General features: G+C 35.7%; 1 protein-coding gene across 1 annotated transcript; it reads right to left on the bottom strand.

The window, feature by feature from the left end:
- Positions 1 to 8,019: 8,019 nt before the first annotated feature.
- LOC111900092 (uncharacterized) lies at positions 8,020 to 8,598 on the bottom strand. Its single transcript, XM_023895978.3, has 2 exons — positions 8,412 to 8,598; positions 8,020 to 8,321 (listed from the first exon to the last, which is right to left on the bottom strand). The coding sequence occupies exons 1-2, from the start codon at positions 8,559 to 8,561 to the stop codon at positions 8,031 to 8,033; spliced, it is 441 nt and encodes a 146-aa protein (XP_023751746.1). The 5' UTR covers positions 8,562 to 8,598; the 3' UTR covers positions 8,020 to 8,030.
- Positions 8,599 to 13,431: the final 4,833 nt, after the last annotated feature.

The following is a 13,431-nucleotide window of genomic DNA, read 5'->3' as shown; positions in this document are numbered from 1 at the left end:
AAGTGGCTAAAAACTGGGGACCAAAGTTGTCAAACCGTTAAAGTTTTGTGGCCAAACTTTAAATATTAAAAGGTTCCTAAATAAAAAGTGATCAAAGTTGTCAAATCGTTAAATTTTTGTGGCCAAACTTTAAATATTAAAAGGTTCCTAAAAAATGTAAAAATATCGATTACAATGACCAAAAGTGTCAAAATGGCTAAAAAATGAGGACCAAAGTTGTCAAATCGTTAAAGTCTTGTGGCCAAACTTTAAATATTAAAAGGTTCCTAAATAGAAAAGGGATGTTTTCAAACCGTTAAAATTTTGTGACCAAACTTTAAATATTAAAAGGTTCCTAAAAAATGTAAAAATATCGATTACAAGAACCAAAAGTGTCAAAATGGCTAAAAAATGAGGACCAAAGTTGCCAAAGTACAGGGACCAATTCTGCCAAAAAAACAACATAAAGTTCGTTAAAGTTGTCAAACCGTTAAAGTTTTGTGGCCAAACTTTAAATATTAAAAGGTTCCTAAATAGAAAAGGGATCAAAGTTGTCAAACCGTTAAAGTTTTGTGGCCAAACTTTAAATATTAAAAGGTTCCTAAAAAATGTAAAAATATCGATTATAATAACCAAAAGTGTCAAAATGGCTAAAAAATGAGGACCAATTCTGCCAAAAAAACAACATAAAGTCCAGGAACTAAAATAGACAAAAATTGTAGAAAAGGGATCAAATGTGTCAAACCGTTAAAGTTTTGTGGCCAACCTTTAAATATTAAAAGGTTCCTAAAAAATGTAAAAATATCGACTACAATGACCAAAAGTGTCAAAATGGCTAAAAAATAAGGACCAAAGTTGTCAAACCGTTAAAGTTTTGTGGCCAAACTTTAAATATTAAAAGGTTCCTAAATAAAAAAGAGATCAAAGTTGTCAAACCGTTAAAGTTTTGTGGCCAAACTTTAAATATTAAAAAGTTCCTAAAAAATGTAAAAATATCGATTATAAAAACGAAAAGTGTTAAAATGGCTAAAAAATAAGGACCAAAATTGCCAAAGTACAGGGACCAATTCTGCCAAAAAAACAACATAAAGTCCAGGGACTAAAATAGACAAAAATTATGGAATTTCACTATTCATAAGAAACAATTTCCATAATATATATATATATATATATATATATATATATATATATATATATATATATATATATATATATATATATATATATATATATATATATATATATATATATATATATATATATATATATATATATATATATATATATATATATATATCGAAATAAAAATATAATTATATATTACAATCTTATAAACGTTATACAAGCAAAGGCAGACATATATATATACATACATATATATATATATATATATATATATATATATATATATATATATATATATATATATATATTACAATCCTATAAATTAAAAACACACACAATATGCATATGTAATATTACAATATTAGTAATATAATAATCTAGTAAGCCAAATTCAGATTGTAACGTTTGTTTCAGGTATCATTTATTTCTCTAACATTTAGGGTTTTGGACTGGGACTCGACGAGTTGGGTAGCTCCAACTCGCCGAGTAAGGATTATTATGGACGCAGGATGAAGGGTCTACTCGACGAGTTGGAAGGCCCCAACTCGACGACTAGACGTTGGAGAGGAAAACCTTAATTTTTCGGGTTTTTCACCCTATATAAAGAACTCATGGCTCATTGTGGCCTCCCTCATTGTATTTACAGCCCAGAGAAACCCTAGTTCGAGCCTTATACCTTTTTGTGTGTGTGTGTGAGCTTTGAGAGTGACTTTTGGTGCTCATTTGAAAAGAACTAGAAGCTTGAAGATGATAGGTTGAGTAGAAGGCAGTAGATCCAGGATTTCCTCTAGTGTTGCAGCTACATTGAGGTATAAAGTCGAAACCTTGGCCTTTTATTGCTTAGATTTTCTTCTATGATAGTTTATGGCCATTATTAGCCTAATTTGGGACTATTCTTGGACTTGATCATGGTTTGAAGCTATGACTCCAGATCTGGACACCCCATGACCTATTTGAACGTAAAGTTGCCATTTTTTTTAGTCATGGACCTCCATCGTGCCCTAAATCTCTTAATAAGCCATATCGGAGTGTTTTAGTCCCCTTAATGCCATGCATGGACGTAAAGTTAGAAACTTTACGTGATTAAACCACCCTAGAACCTCATATCTGCAATAGGAAACGTTGAAGCAAAGAGTTAGAGGCTTTTGGGTCAAGACCCTCTTCAAATGAGTGAGGGTTTGGGTCTAAAGCTGATTGGACGATCTATGGGGGTAAAGTTGGAAACTTTACCCTCCTAGACGTCTCTATGGTTTGGGATCTGAAGCTTGGAACCTTTGGGTTCAAGAAAAATGGCTTAATGCATTAAGTGGGTTGACAGATTGGGAACTCGGCGAGTTCATAGGGAAACCCGACGAGTTGACTCGAGGTTTTCCCGATCTTCTAGATCCTGTTCAAAATCGACAAGTTTATAAGATAACTCGACGAGTTAACTAGGTTTTTTTCCAGATCCTCTGAGAATTGAAGGAACTCGACGAGTTGCTAGATGCACTCGACGAGTTGGGGTCAACATAGACTATTGACCTTGACTGTTGCCCGTGGTTGATCAAGTTTGACTTTTAAGGTGTTTTTGGTATTTCGGGATTTTGACAAATTTAGTCTCATGATGGTTGTAGGTAGTTGAGTTGGAGTTGTGAGTTGGGACTTATCTTATCAGTTTACCATTTCTTGAGAGGTGAGTCTCATCACCATACCAATGGGTCGAAGGCACCAAGGCTAACCCATTATGTAATTTTGTGGTATGCTAGTTGAGTATGTGGTATGTGGTATGCTAGTTGTCTTTGTGATACTTGCATGGAAGACCCTGGGGGGAGCCCGTGACACTTGGATATCAGACCATGTGAGGGACAGGGGGAGCCCATGACATTTCAGGTAAAGACCATGGATGAGCCTATGACACTTGTATATCAGACCATGTGAGGGAGCCCATGGCATTCCAAGTAAAGACCATAGGGAGAGCCCATGTCACATAGGTGTAAGACCTTGGGGGAGCCCACGACATCCTTATATGTTTATATGCATGGTTTATGGGATTGTTATGGATTATATGATAATGTGGATTATATGGGGTATGCTCTAGGGAACTCACTAAGCATTAGCTTATAGTTTGTTAGTTGTTTCAGGTACTTTAGGATCTAAGGGAAAGGGTCCGGCTTCATGGCGCGGCATGCACTCTCTGGTGATTTGTTTGGGGACACTATGATTTTATGAATAATGTATTTGATGTTTTGGATTTGAAAACAGTTGTGATTGAAATTTTATAACTTATGGAAATGGAATTCACTAATTAAAAATGAAATTTTTTATTGAGATTTTGGGTTGTTACACACTTCCTCCAAGACCATTAAATATTGTCCAAACGAAGATGTGTTTGGGAGTTTATTGATTTTGGTGTTGTTCGACTCTTTTGTTTAAAAATCGCTCATGTTCGGCACAAACAGCTCGGATGTTTGGATCCACTATCAAGTTGGTGTACTATTTTTTTTAAATATATGAGTAAAATTTTCAAAATGCATAATTGTGTGGTGCTTTTAAAAATGTATGTGTAATATTTTCAAAATGCATGTGTACTATTTATTTAGATCTGTGTCAAATGTAACTTTGATTTATTTAATAAAACCTTTTAAGGATTTTTTTTGTTCATAAATACTTGATAATATAATTTATTAAGCATTTGTAATAAAAATATATTAGTCAAGTTTATAAAAACCTAATAAATGTAAGGGTTGTTTTTGTAAAATTATAAAAGTTGGATAAAGAAAAATATACATAAAATTAGTATTAAATATTATGTAATGGGTTGGAAGAATTTAGTGTTTATATTATCTTTTACACTATAATTATAAATATAATTATAAATATAATAGAAAAAAAATGTTAAGGTTGGAGATGGTCTAAAATAGTTTCTTTCACACACACACACACACACACACACACATATATATATATATATATATATATATATATATATATATATATATATATATATATATATATATATAATTTTGATTCTTTAAAAATGACGAACGGGTTGAGAATTTTGTTGTAACTATTTCGAAGGTAAGTAACTATTTCGATTGTCCACATATAGGTAATATTCTTTTTTTTGTTCTCATTAATGGAACAAACTTGTTAGTTTTGTTCATATTAAGGTAATATGACCGGCTATTACCTGTTTTTGCCCGTTTTAACCTGTTGCATCGTTTTTACTCAGTGTTACTCATTTAAAACTAATTATGTGGATTCTTACGTGGCCATTACTCCCCTCTCTCATTTAATTAGGGTTCTATACGTTCAATTTCAACATAATCACCTCCCGATTGTAGATTCGATCCACCTAGATTCGATTCACCAAATTCATCATAATCACGTGTTGAAGTCGACTGTAAGATGGCGTCCCAATCACCTACAGGTATGTATTTAACTATAGATGTTCATTACAGTGGAGTATTTGCTCGAAATCCGTTGAAATACTTAGACCTCGAAAAGATAACAGTGCGTGATGTCGATTTTGGAGGGTTTTCCTACAAAGAGTTTCTTTTGTGGCTTAGGAATTTAACAAATGGACGTTGTGATAATGTGTACTACTGTAGTAGAAAGGAAACCTTAGGTGAGGGTATTATAAGAATCGACAATGATGCTGATTATTGGGAGTTTGTTGAAGCTACTTATACTCCTGAAGCTGAGTTGGATGTCTACATTGACCAACAAAATGATCCAATCCTTGATTGGGCTGAAAATGAGGTGTTATCAGATGGTAATGGGTATGATGGTGAAGAAGAGGATAAGAATGTAGAAGAGGATGATAGTGAAGAAGATGATAACTTGGATGGTATTATGGCATATGAGCATGAAGAGGATGAAGAAGTCCATACCTTTAACAAAACTGTTGGTGACGATTTTTTAAACAAACTTTCAGGTAAGCTTAGTGATGATGATGAACCTAATGATGGAAAAGATGAGAAGGTTGTATTCCCTGTCCATGATGAGAACCAAGCATGGGATAAGATGATGCCAATTCTAGGTATGAAGTTTGCAAACCCAATGCAATTGAAGCTATGTCTAACCAATTATGCAGTGAAGAATGGGTATGACTTGTGGTATGAAAAAAGTGATCATAACAGGTTACTGGTGAAGTGTTGTAAAGGTAAGAAGAACAAGAATAATAAAGGTTGTCCCTTTAGGTTGTGGGCAACCTGGATGAGCAATGAAAGGTCATTCCAGATTAAATCTTTAATTGATAACCACAATTGCTCAAGAGTCTTCAAGTTTGGGTCCATTGTTACCTATAAATGGATAGGTAATCATTTCATGAATCAGATTCTCCAGAAACCAAAAATGAGTGTGAGGAAATTGAAGGCTAAAGTTAGCAAGACATTTAATTTTATTGCAAGTGTGGGACAGTGCAAAAATGCAAGGAGGTATGCATTTAAGGAGATAGAGGGTACTTTAAAGGAACACTATGCTAAAACTTGGAGCTATGGAGAAGAGCTAAGGAGGACTAACCCTGGATCAACAGTGAAGATGGATGTAGATGACATGCCTGATGGAGCCACTTACTTCTCAAAGTTCTATGTATGTTTAAAAGGTGTGAAGGATGGATGGATTAAAGGTTGTAGAAGGGTAATTGGACTAGATGGCTGCTTCTTAAAAGGTGTTTGCAGAGGTCAGTTGCTTGCTGCAGTAGGCAGGGATGCAAACAACCATATCTACCCTCTTGCTTGGGCTGTGGTTGCAGTTGAGAGTAAGGAAACATGGAAGTGGTTTGTTGACCTTCTCCTTGATGACATTGGAATGGGAAATGGACATGGGTTGACATTAATATCAGACCAACATAAAGTAATGATTTTATATGGTCTCTTTATTTAATACTTAATTTATATGAAGTTTATGTTTTGTTTGTAATGCTGACAGGGATTACTTGAGGCTGTCAAGGAAAGGGTACCTGCAGCAGAGCATAGACAATGTGCAAGACACATATGTGCTAATTTCATGAAAAAATTCAAGGGTCAACAGTTCAGTACACTTTTCTGGAGAGCTGCTGCTTCTACTACCCAGGCTAAATTTGAGCAACACATGAATGAAATCAAGAAGATAGAACCACTAGCATATGATCATCTAATGGAGAAGGACCCTAACACTTGGAGTAAAGCATTCTTTCAAACTAATAGGGCATGTGATGCATATGAAAATGGTGTTTCTGAGAGTTTTAACTCAATCATTGCAGCTGCCAGGAAGAGACCTCTAATCACTATGTTAGAGGAAATTAGAATTTATGTGATGGAGAGACTGTGTATACAAAAAAGTAAGGGAAGTTCTTGGGGAGACTTAAACATATGTCCTACCATCAGACTGAAATTGTCCAAGATTAAGACACTTCAAAGGTTAGTGATTGAATACCTTTTATATAATTACAACTTATATGTTTGACATTCAATTGTGTATACTTACATTTAAGTGTATGTGGACAGATTTTGGAGAGTTGTACCATCTGGTTATCAACAATTTGAAGTGAGACTTTTACAAGATGCATATGCTGTAGACCTTGGTAAGAAAACATGTGGATGTAGAGGCTGGCAATTAACTGGTTACCCTTGTGTACATGCATATGCTGCAATTTCAAACCTCAATAGGGATCCAGAGAACTATGTATCACCATGGTTGACCACAAGAATGTTTTGTAATGCCTACTTGTACACCATTAAGCCACTAAATGGTAGTGATATGTGGCCTGATGTGGATTACATCAAGCCATTGCCTCCCAAAATGAGAAGAATGCCAGGAAGACCATCAACAAAAAGGAAAAGGGATCAGATTGAGAATGAACTAAAGGGCAATAAGCATACAGTCTCAAAAAGGGGAATTGCTATGAGATGCAGCATATGCAGAGAATCAGGGCATAATAAAGCAAAATGTCCTCAAAAACCAATTGGGGAATCCTCAAATCCAAAGTCAAAGTTAAAAAATAAAAAAGCCAACAAAAAAGGTATTTCTCCTCATTTACCTTTTGATTACAATAAAACAACTTCTAATTCTAACATTTGAGTTATTTCATAACAGGTAAAGTGAAGGTTGAATTGCATCAAGAAGTTGATTTGGAAAGTGATAGTGACAGTGAAGTTCAAAGGGAGCCTGATAGTGAGGTGGAGTCTTATGAAGTTGATTATGAAGAGGGTAATCATACATATGAAGATGTAGACCAACTTGAGGTTGAAGCTGAAGAACAGGTTGAAGTTGGAGGGGTTGAAGAACAGGTTGAAGTTGAAGAACATGTTGAAGCACTTGTTGAAGTTGAAGTTGAAGAAGGTGAATACCAGGCTGGAGATGTAGATCAAGTTGAACAGGTTGAAGTTGAAGTAATTCAAGATCCAGTTGGACAAGATGACCAAGGACAGGCTGCAGTCCAAGATCCAGTGGAAGAGGAGCATATGATGGAAGTACCAGCATTTCAGGTTCTATAGGGAAAGAGAAGAAGGAAACCTTCAGAAAGAATCACAAAAATCCAAATAAGAAAGAAGTGGGAGGGAAAAGAGGGGAGTAGTTGTGATAAACCAATGGAATTGGATTAGAATTTGATAATTTGTTGTTTTTTTTGGCATCATTGACTGGGAATCTTTTGTCTAGTAATATGTGTACCTTTTGGCAGTAATGCATCTGTAACTGTGTTTAATTCCACTGTTTTGTAAACAATGTTTCCTGGAATCCAATGTTACAATCCCATGTTAGATTATATTATATTACATTCCAATGTTTCAATGTATACCATTCCAGTGTTTAATTACTTTTCATTCTAAACATGTAACAAAAACTTCAGAAGCAAAAACATGTAACAAAAATTCCATCCATTCATAACATACATAAACTACATCATTTTAATACCAGTCATGTTTCAATCATAAACTACATCATTAACCCTAATACATCATGAACTACAATGAAATCCACATTTTCACATACAATACAAATAACAAAATCAGTGCCAATTTGTGAGTAAACAACTCCCACTTGACTTTGTCCAATTCCTGTCTATTAACAAAATTGGTGTTCTTTTCTTCTTCGATCTTCATTCTACATATGCTGATTTCATTCTCCAAAGTGCAAATTTTCAAGGTTAAATTACAGCTTTCTTCTGGTTTCCTCCAGTAAGGCTTTCTTCCATCTGTCCTCCCTTCATCCTCATCCAGCCATTGCCAGAATTTACAGCTTGGACTTTTTCCATTCTTGAAGAAAAATTAAAAAAATGTTAGGTTAAAGGATGAAAAAGAAGAAAGGGTATGGAGAAGAAGAAAGTTGGAACGTATTCAGCTTACCATCGAGTTTTGACAAACTCTAAATTTTCTTCCAGGATTGTCAGGGGTTCTTGAAGTTTTCACACGAGATGGTAAGTTGCAATCACATGGATGATCAGCTTGAAAATCATCTTGTCGTTTTGAAGAATAAGATGAGGAAGAAGAAGCCATCGTAGATCTAGGGTTCAAAATCGGGTGTAATTGAATGACTTCTAATACTGTAAACGAAGATGATATAAGCACAAAGCCATGTAGGTGCAACGTATTCAACTCATGTGCCAGATGACTGCCACATAAGCAAAAACAGGTAATAGCTGGTCATATTACCTTAATATGAACAAAACTAACAAGTTTGTTCCATTAATGAGAACAAAAAAAAGAATATTACCTATATGTGGACAATCGAAATAGTTACTTACCTTCATAAGTCATTTTCCCTAGAAAAAAATAGTGTTAAGGTTGGAGATGGTCTAAAATAGTTTCTTTCACACACATATATATATATATATATATATATATATATATATATATATATATATATATATATATATAATTTTGATTCTTTAAAAATGACGAACGGGTTGAGAATTTTGTTGTAAAGCTATGAGCGATTTTTCAAAAATTATATGTTACAAAATTTGTTTTCAAAATTTCCTTGGTTCGAAAATCATAGGTTCAAAATGATTTATCATGTCTTTTTTTTATGTGCAAGCTAAACTGTATTTTGTGAAACTATCAAAAACTTAACTTTCCTTTTTTTATAACTTTTACAACATTGGTTTTTCTAGACACTCGTTTGCCGTTAAAAACACGCAACTATTACTAGATCTGTTATAAAGAGAAGATTAATTGTAGTCTAAAAAGAAAGACGTTTAGTCAAACATGTATTGGATCTTGGCTCGACCTACTAACGGCAACCGGGAACCCTTTTCTTGTGGATAATTGTTTTAATAGTGCGGTCCAACCTAATCCACCGTTGCTCAACCAACATTTTTTTATTTAGGTTAGACAATCATCATCCTTCGTCCTCCCTAATAAATGAAAATAATTTTGCCAAATGTCACTCTCTCATTAACTTGGACATATGTCATTTTTTGGTATTTTTGAATAAATGTTTTTTCCATGTGTCATTTTCTCATTGTTTATCCTTTTTTAATTAACGCATAATATTTACACCTCAATTAATAATTGTCTTATTTGAAAATAACCATTAAACGATAATATTACAACTCATATACTATTGAATATGTTTTCTTTTAAATTCAAATTATAAATTTCAAATTTAAATAAATTTTTGTTTAAACCTTCATATTTTTTTTTTTGTTTTATCCAACTCGTATAACATACAGGTCACACAACTAGTTAACTAATATTCATGAATGATCATGTTTGTTTGATGACTAGAATGAGATATGGCCAACTACCAGTCGATGATATTACAATACTAAAGTTTGAAAGACTGGTGTTCAAAAATAATGCACCTATAACGTGTCAATTATGGATTTTCATGGATCTTTTTAGGGAAGACATTTTTGATAATTTTTTCTAATGAGGATGCGGTGCGTTTCTACCTTCTATATTTGTTAAAGCAAGGGTTTATGGGGAAAGGTATACAAGAACCCTTGAATAAGATATAATGGTGGTGTTGGATGAATTGGAAGCATGAAATGTATAATCCAAATCTCATTAACAAACTTTTTTGAATGTTGATTTCTAATCGTTTACGAATTTATTATGACATATGTATTGTTAGGTTGTCAATCCCAACACATAAAATGGTACAATTAACTCCAAAATTACTATTATATTACCAATAAGTAAACCACCGGTATCAATGGACCCACTTTCGAGCCACCATTGTATACAACTAAAATAGCTAACATAACATTTGAGCCTAATTTGGTAACATTATCGTGACTACTTCTCTCATACATATCTGCAACTTGTATTTGCATGCTATTGTAACATCCCAAAAACCCAACTGTGGTTTTTTTTTTTTTTTGAAATCATAGTATAAGTTTTACGAAAATGTTTCATTTATATTCATTACCAAATCAAAAGCTCATCTTTTCATACCACATCAATATTTTCATAGTAAAAGCGTGGAAGCTAAGTATTGTTTTGAAAACCATAACATAACATAAAACGGTTAAACTATATGTCATGCCCCTCCAAGAGATATCTCAATCATGTCAGCTCCTTTCCCTTTGAGCTAGAAGGACCTACAACTGAATAACATAAAGTAGTAGTTGGAAGCCTAAAGCTTAGTGAGTAATCACGTCACTTAATCACTATATAAATTATATGCATACTGAAACTTACACGTAACCATATAACTGAACACATAAAAACATAACCATGTTAGCTGGAACATAAACTTAATTAGCATGCTAACATAACTGACCATGATCACTAGATTCCCTTTAACTGGTATATCTCTAATTGGCATATTATTGGCCACTTCCATTTGTTCGATCAATCATGGTCTTGACCACTTCCCTCATAGAGGTGTGTCATGGTCCTGATTCCAATATATTCCCTCCAAGAGGTCTATCTCTAGTCTGGATGGCATATAATATATAATCTACATAGTAAGTAAGTTCGTGGGAACTCACCCGAGTGACTAATAAGGTAATCCACATACCGAGCTAAGCGGTACCGATACTGCCTCGAGCCACTACACGAATAATGAACCTAATTTAATAATTAAGGCACGTTACTTAACTTTCTCCACTAAAGGAGTATTTCTCCTCTTAATCCTTATATTGGGGAAAAAGACTAGGTTGCCCTTACTTAAAGGCCTGAAATGCACTTTCACTATCATTTCACCTAAAGTCAAATTGGTCAAAAAGTCAACGACTGTCCTATACTTTCCATAAGGCATTAATATTATCTCCTGGTCCATAAAAATCAAAACTTTACAGACATGCATGTCCAATGCATATCTCACGCCATTCTAGGTCAAAAATGGTAAAAAAAAATATGGGATCAAAACCCCAAGCATTGAACCAAAACAAGTTGTGCGTCCTGATCTAAAACATATATCACTCTTAGGGACCTCATAGAGTAATAAAGTTGCAAACTTTATTACAACTAATCTCTCAAAATGTAACATCCCAAAAATACGAGCCAAAAATTTCATTTTTAAAACATATACTTAGTAAAGCATTATGAATAAAACGTTCATCGATCATAACATTTCATGAAAGATATCACATGTCTGGAAAACATTTTCATAAACATAATAATGTCAGAGTACAAATCCCCAGGAAGATCTCATAGTGTGGAATACGAGGCATGTGTGTGATGGGCCGCTACCGCGCCAGCTCCTTCCCCTTCGAAGAAGAGGTACCTGAAACCAAAACTGAAAACTGTAAGCACGAAGCTTAGTGAGTTTCCCCCCAAAATACCTCATACCATACAAACATACAATGAACAGCTAGGAGATACGGGCCTCGCCCACACTCCGCTAGTTGGGAGATACGGGCCTCGCCCACACTCCGCTATCTGGGAGATACGGGCCTCGCCCACACTCTGCTATCTAGGAGATACGGGCCTCGCCCACACTCAGCTGCTAAACCATAACATACAAGTATCACACAGACAACGAGTATATACAATTCTATCATACTCGCATATATCATAATCAACTCAACCAAGAGATACGGGCTCGGCCAACACACTCCGATACTAACTTATCGTCTATACGGGCCGGCCTTGGTGCCTTAGACCCGTTACTACTGGAAGGAAACTCACCTCGAAGAGTAGCTACCGAAGGTCTGACTGCTAGACGTCTAGCTGCTGCATCGGTAATCCTCCGGCTACAAACCCATAAACATATATTAGCCACTCATAAATACCCTTAGGTCAATTGACTGACCCATCCCTGGTCCAAGGTCAACTCTTGGTCAAAGTCAACTTCCAGTTGACTGAACTCGCCGAGTCGTGGCACAGACTCGCCGAGTCCTTCTCCTACTAACCCGGTCATACTCGCCAAGTCCCTTTTTCCACTCACTGAGTCACCCTTGACTCACTACTCGGGACTATGGAACCGACTCGCCGAGTCCGAGAGCAACTCGTCGAGTTCCATGAGAAGGTCTCCTACTCGCTTCCAATCCTCACCAGAACATCCCGCAAGAGGATTTGGGGTTTTGGGACTACGTTACATTGTTAATCCCGCGTGCAGATACGAAGGGTTGGACCTTCAACACTTAAACCCCTCTTACTCAGTGAAAGTTCATATGACTCGCCGAGTTTGAAGAACAACTCGACGAGTTCCAGGCAATCTTCATAGGACTCGCCGAGATGTTCTTCCAACTCGCCGAGTCTAAGGCCATCTTCATAGAACTTGCCGAGTTCCACTTTGGGACTCGCCGAGTCCCTACGACCCACTTCCCATACAGACCAAAACTGAGACATGTAACGCTTCTAACCCATGGATCTATGCTCCTAGGGCATGCTTATCACGTAAAGTTGCAAACTTTACGTGCATGCATGGCCCTATGAGCTCAAGAGGGCAAATCCAAGCTCTTTAAGGGGTCATACACTCAATAGGGACCTCAATAACCCCAACCACAGAGACTTTATACTTCTAGGATGTCCATAAGACCCCAATCTGAAGCCCTTTCAGAACTTAAAACATAAATACATGGAATTTGAGGTTTTAGGGATTGAAACCACTAATTTGGGACAAAAAGGGGATCTAATGAACTAATGATCAAGGTAAGAACTTTTCTACCTGAATGGAAGCTTCTCACAGTGTAGATTCCGGATCTACCTCCCCTCCTTGCACACTTCAACCTCCTCTTCCTTCCTCTAAGCTCCAATCCTTCTCCACAAGGCCAAAATCACTCTCAAGAACAATATGGGGGCTAGGGTTTCTCTCTACAGCTCTCTGGAAGTGTTAGGGACTAAGGAGGCCAAGTTAGAGCGTTTAAATAGGGTGCAAACGCCCGAATTAGGGTTTTTGTCCAAACAGGGTCTACTCGCCGAGTCCGGGAACCGACTCGCCGAGTACAAAGTTCAAACCCCACGCCTTATC

The sequence above is a fragment of the Lactuca sativa genome, chromosome 1, assembly GCF_002870075.4.
Source record: "Lactuca sativa cultivar Salinas chromosome 1, Lsat_Salinas_v11, whole genome shotgun sequence".
Lineage (NCBI taxonomy): Eukaryota > Viridiplantae > Streptophyta > Magnoliopsida > Asterales > Asteraceae > Lactuca > Lactuca sativa.
Note: the sequence above shows the minus strand (reverse complement) of the source record. Positions and strands in the feature narration are given on the sequence as shown.

Coding starts and splice junctions, on each gene's coding strand:
- LOC111900092 (XM_023895978.3), bottom strand. CDS start 8,561: ATGGCTTCTTCTTCCTCATCTTATTCTTCAAAACGACAAGATGATTTT. Junction 8,322..8,411: donor GAGTTTGTCAAAACTCGATG/GTAAGCTGAATA, acceptor TTTTTCTTCAAG/AATGGAAAAAGTCCAAGCTG.